Below are 6,065 nucleotides of genomic sequence, written 5' to 3'. Positions count from 1 at the left end.
TGTAGATCTGCTACGGGGTTATTTTATATGCTATTTGTGCAGCAGCAGTATGTCTTAAATACTCATGGCACCGTATCGCCATATGCATTGGCAGTAGCAAGTTCCTGTACTTGTTTGCAGCAGCAATAATCTACAACTACCGCAATAACCAACAGCAGCAGCAATTCAGCAGCAGCGTAGCAGATCTGTTCCGCCAAATACATTACCATTGTCATATCCATCACCATGCTAAAATGTTCCGAGAGTTGTCATGATTGAAATATATATATACACATACATGTATATATATACACAGTGAAAGTACCTGGAAATTTTAAATTTGCCTGACAAGTAAAAACTCATCACCATTTACAGGAATCATGCTTCACGAGAAATGTGGCATTACAAGGAGTGAAGTAACCTTGGAAAGTGAAAGTTCAAACAAATAACCATTGATGTAAATGAAACAGTTGATGGTTAAAATCTCACGCATGAATTTTGGAGATCTGTGTTGTTTCCATAAAGGAGTAGTTCATCCGAACATTAAAACTGAGCAGGTTTGATGTCAATGACATTTAGTCACGAGATGCAAAAACAATGACGTTTTATGTTATAATTAATGTCCAACCTGATGCAACATGTTTGCCTCATGTTTGATTTGAAAGCATATAATCATCATACAAATATGATAAGAAAGCATATAATCATGCATATGGCTTTAGGAGAGTGCACTTTCATTTTTTAGTGAACTTTTCCTTGAAGTGCACACAGATCGAGGTTTTGATATTCCTTCAGGTGTTTATGACATTTGTTAGAAGTTACGGAAAATAACAATCATCTGTTAAGTTCATTTGAACTTTAATGTTAGACAAAACAGTATTGTGGGCGTTTCGTCTAGGCGTTTTTTTAAATGCAATATTGACTGATATTTCCAGAGGTTTTTCAAAACAAAACAAATGATGCAAGAACGAAAATATTTTTTTTTTGCAGCTGTCCTAAATACAGTCTATGTGAAAAATAAAAAATGGTCTCCCCCACGCTGTGCTCTGTCATTGAGTTTTTTTGGGGTGGCATACAACACCAGCTACAGACAGATGTAATTTTTTTTAAACAAGCAAAACCCCCGACATTTGATTCTTCTGTGGAAGTTTTTTTTTTCACATTTATCTAGTGAGAAATCCCCATAGCACCCACTCATGAAAATACTGCATAAATGAAAGAAATGTGTTCAGCAATCTGAAACAACATCGAAAGTTTTGCCAGTCAGCTTTTGTCAGTGAATTTAGGTTCTTCGACATCCTGGACTCTTATTTTCTTGTTGTCTACCTACTATAGAAACATTTTCGAGACTGTAGGAATGCACAGTTAACACATCAAAATGGTATGTTACAGTAGTGTACATGTAGCCATTGCTTATAGACTGCTGGAAAATATTCTTCCTTATTAAATGTGGTAAACTCTATGTGAGGTAAGTGACCTAAGGTGCTAAATATAGGTTAGGACTGTTTCCACTGAAGTCATTGATAAGTTAGCAAAAACCACACGTGAGTACACAAGCTTCCGTTGACAACCGAATACACACTTAAAATAATTGACATTGTTGTCATAGAGTTATGAATCACAACAGAGATTCTATGTAATTAGCTTGTTGACTATTACTGTAAATCTCAATACTGACCATTAGATAATTTCCTGATAAGTGATGACAGAAAATAAGAGCATGCATTTGTTAAATAAATAGTCACAGGTTTGTTCACAAGTCGTTCACTTTCCTCTCACTTCTTGTTTCAGATAGAGTGTAAAAATAGGCATGGAGGGATCACTAATGAAACTATGCTTTTGATAGGCAACATTCTTTCAGTGTGCAAGAAATTTATTTTCATAAATACACTGAAAAAATTTGGTGTTGAAACAATTTTCACTCAGAAATTGCTAGCAAATTTCACGATTAATTATGGCAAGTAACACATTGAATTAAACATGAAATATTGAAGTATAAAGACTGAAATAGTATTTTCTTGTAAAATGTACTCCAGTAATCTTTGTTGGTTTTTTACAGATGTGAAACATAATTTTTTACAATGTGGATATGACACTCATGCAGCAGATGTGTGAAAGTAACAGGAGGGCAGTGTGCATCTGTTACCTGTATCTGATGAAATATTCTCTTTAGGTTGTGTCTGTGAAGAAAGTTCTGCTCCTGAGAACACTGCCTCTCCAGTTGAATGAGGAAGTTATTGAAGAGTACAGTAGCAATAGATTCATGGTTTGAAGCTGTTTCCCTGAGGTGATAAAGACAAAAATGCTTCAGAAAGATGCATTCCCTTATGCATTAGACTAGAGTTATGTTACAAATGAATAATTCATATTATGAACTACAGAATATTTTAGGGTGGTTGTTTTGTGTTTTTCTCAGGCCGGAAATTCAAATTGAGATTTAATAAACACTGAAAATACAAATTCTGAGCAGTATGTAAAAACAGCCACATACCAGTCCTGGCTTTCAATCCAGTTGGCCAGCACCTGTCTCAGCTCCATTGGAAAGTTGTCATCATAAAAATAGTCCACCTGTTCAAGGAACTTAATATCCAGTTGCTGGATTTGTTTCCATTGACTCATAGTGGTACTGGGATGAAAAATACAATGGATATCATTTGATATTGCTTTAGGCAATCTATAAATAAAAATGTTCTGCAATATATGAAATACATGAAAACTATACTGTAATTACATCAAATCAATGGCACCAATAACTTCAGGCACCAATAACTTCCAAATCAGGAAATGTTTTGACACCAATAGTGTAACCAAGAAATAAGCTACGGTGTGAAACCACTATCAAACATGACCATCATCCTCTTGAGGTGACAGTAGAGGTTGTAAGACTCTTTGTAAAATGATATGAGATTTACATGACAAAAAAGGGAGAGAGAAAAAAACGCACAATAGTAAATTTCAGGTCTGGTTTGTGAATGGATTTGTTCTAATACGATTTATTTCTGCATGAAAAAAAAACTACAGTATCTATTAATAATTCTAAAAACATTATAGATTATTATACAGCATTAGCCTGTGTTTATATATTTTCAGTTCCTATTTTATTTGCGGTTATAAATTAAATTATTTCCTATATGTTTACTACGTTAAATGTTAAATTAAGTGTAGAGCAACAGGGTTCATGCATGAACTGAACTGACCTGACCTTTGAATGCAGTGTATGTTGCTTTGGATAGAAGCATCTGTCAAATGCTTTTGGGAAGATGCTAACATGATTGTGAACTTCAATGTTTAATAAGATCAAAACAATAAATTAATGCACAAAATGTAAAACCTCTATGTGTTTTTATGTCTGTTATGTTTATAAACTATTTTAATGTGTATTAGACACATATGGGAGTATTGTATTAAAGTTTGAGACAGTGTAAAAAACAATGTGTTACAAAATGTCCCAATCTCCCCTATATTTTAGCTATACAGTACCTTTCATATAAACATCATAAATATTACAACGCAAAGGAATACAGCTTTAACAAACAACTCGGAATACAAATGCCAATTCTTTAATTTGTAATAATTGCTTAAAACCGAAACTAAGGTCCAAAGATTTACCTGCTGCTCTTACGAGAATGACACTCCCGAGAAGTTCACACAATGCACCTGCTAAACCTGATGTTTTCAGAGTAACCAGCAGCCAAGCGTTTAGCCAGACGCAGTTCCTCAAGAGTCTTCCCCACAGACTACAGACCCTGTCCGGCGAGAGGCGCTTCAAATGCTCCTAGAAGTCTGTTGATGCGTGTACGGTCCCGTTTCCTCTCATGAATGAAGTCCTTTCGGGCATGAATGTCAGCTATCTTATCCAGCGATCATGACTGAACGGGTAAACAGGTGGGTTCTTCAAGGAAATGTTGAGCACTTCGCGAACACGGAAACGTCGCACAAGGGGAACTCCCCTATATGATCGCAACAGTCTATGGTTCACTCAGGGTATTTTATATCAGAATCAGAATCAGAATCAGAATGAGCTTTATTGCCAGGTATGTTTACACATACGAGGAATTTGTTTTCGTGACAGAAGCTTCCACAGTGTAACAGAATGACAGTGACAGAACAAAAAACACAGATAATAAAAAATAGAACAAGTAAATAATATATGATGTTACAGTCTCTGTGAGCTCGTCCAGATCGGTGGCAGCAGCTTCAAAGACGCTCCAATCAGTGAGGTCAAAACAAGCTTGTAAATTCTGCTCTGCTTCATTAGTCCATCTTTTTACAGTCCTTAATACAGGTTTAGCTGATTTCAGTTTCTGCCTGTAGGTCGGTATAAGATGAACCAAACATTGACCGCCTTAGTCTGACTCACATCCTCAGAATGGAGTATGCAGTTTAATAGACTTATGAACTCACCACTCAAGAAACGTGTTACACATACTGATAACACAGATGACACAACACACTTGATGGCTGCGCTGTCAATTCTTCGTATTCAGTTAGGAACCTAGGTGTGCTCTTTGATAGTAATCTTTCAAAGCAATCTTTTCCAGCTTAAAAATATATCTAAATTAAGACCAGTGTCAAATGCAGAAACGTTAATTCATGCGTTCATGACCTCATGGTCAGATCCTTTTCCTATTTATTTTACAGTATAATTACATGTATTTAAAAAAAAAACAATAATACTTTTTTACTGTACAGTTTAAACATAATTTAACAAAATTTTACTATGAAAATATTGCCATTTTAAATATAATGTACATTTTCTTGATAAAGAGTTCACTAATTCAAGCGTTTTACTTCTGTTTATTTGCCATATTTTACAGAAAAATTGAATGTTTTCTTTTTTAAACCAATTTACAGTAACATTTTTATATTCTTTAACTATTTTAAATTCTTTCTTTAAAGTCCCCCTGTGGTGAAAATCAAGTTTTTTATGTTGTTTGTTTGTCTGTGGTGTTTTTAATATGCTTTTAGACAAACTATGTGCCAATCCATTTATCAACACCATTGCTGAGTATTTTCTCCTTAAAACGGTAGGCAGTCACAGAAACGCAGTTTGAAACAGACTTTTTTTTTGCTACGTCACAAAATTCAATAACCAATCGCGTCAAAGGATCCTATCCTTAGCATATCATTAACTGTGCTGCAAAGCAGAGGGTCTAGTGCAGTGCTTCCCAAAGTCCGGACTCCGGTCCGGATCCAGACCCGGAGGGAATTCAATCCGGACCCGCCTCCATTTCGTATTTCAAGAGCACTAATTTCCTACTTTGATAAACTGTTAATGTAAATCATTTGTTTAGTTTTTTTTTTTATGTCTTTTTGGAGATGGTCCGAAATGAAAGCGAAGGCGAGATATTTAAAGTTTACCTGCGTGACATTGTTGTCATGACATCCAGTGAGCGTTTGACATAGCCTAATCAGGCGACACTTCACGGCTAATATGAGTAAAAAAAAAATGTATTACTTAGATTATGACTTATATATGACCATTTGACTTATAGCAGTGTCCAAGTGTTTCCCATACATTGAGTTATTTGTGGCGGCCCGTCACTATATCAAAACTATCAAAAAGCTTCGATGTCATTTTCATTTCGTCTTTCCTGTAATGCCTGATAAAGTAGCATTTGTGAGCAGCGCTTATTTGATTACAGCCGTTACCGGGGAAACAGCTATAGCTCCCGCTCCAACAGCGCCTCCTGCTGGCAGATAATTAATTTGCATTCGCAAGTCTGTGGGAAACACTGGTGTTTTTCAACAAACATAAACAAAAAGCATGCTTCAGAACTGTTTTGAGAAGGTGCTGAAGTTTTGAGCCATTTTTTATTACTATGAATTAGGCTACAACTACTACTAGCTATAATTATCTTGTACCCTGCAATAAACACTGATGAAACACTGGTCCTTTGACACTGATGCAAATTCAGATTTGGACCTTTGAATGTAGACTTTGAGAACCCCTGGTCTAGTGAGAAGGCAGCCAGGTTAATCCGGTAACAGTTATATTTTTTCTGTAGATGTTTCGCTAACTGTTAATATTTCCCCCTATTTTCACGATGTCATGTGCTGTTAGCGCTTATTTGTTTGTATTTAGA

At 35.6% G+C, this 6,065-nt stretch overlaps 1 protein-coding gene across 1 annotated transcript in view; it reads right to left on the bottom strand.

The window, feature by feature from the left end:
- Positions 1-3,964, bottom strand: part of LOC107714380 (signal transducer and activator of transcription 4-like) — a 17,367-nt gene extending 13,403 nt beyond the window's left edge. Inside the window, exons 1-3 of the mRNA XM_016520202.1 lie at positions 3,589-3,964; positions 2,471-2,605; positions 2,126-2,261 (exon numbers count right to left, since the gene is read on the bottom strand). Of these exons, the coding sequence (XP_016375688.1) occupies positions 2,126-2,261; positions 2,471-2,598 (264 nt within the window). The 5' untranslated portion in view covers positions 2,599-2,605; positions 3,589-3,964. The remainder of the gene's footprint in view (positions 1-2,125; positions 2,262-2,470; positions 2,606-3,588) is intronic.
- Positions 3,965-6,065: the final 2,101 nt, after the last annotated feature.

This window comes from Sinocyclocheilus rhinocerous, unplaced genomic scaffold (genome assembly GCF_001515625.1).
Source record: "Sinocyclocheilus rhinocerous isolate Xijiao unplaced genomic scaffold, SAMN03320098_v1.1 scaffold449, whole genome shotgun sequence".
NCBI lineage: Eukaryota > Metazoa > Chordata > Actinopteri > Cypriniformes > Cyprinidae > Sinocyclocheilus > Sinocyclocheilus rhinocerous.
Note: the sequence above shows the minus strand (reverse complement) of the source record. Positions and strands in the feature narration are given on the sequence as shown.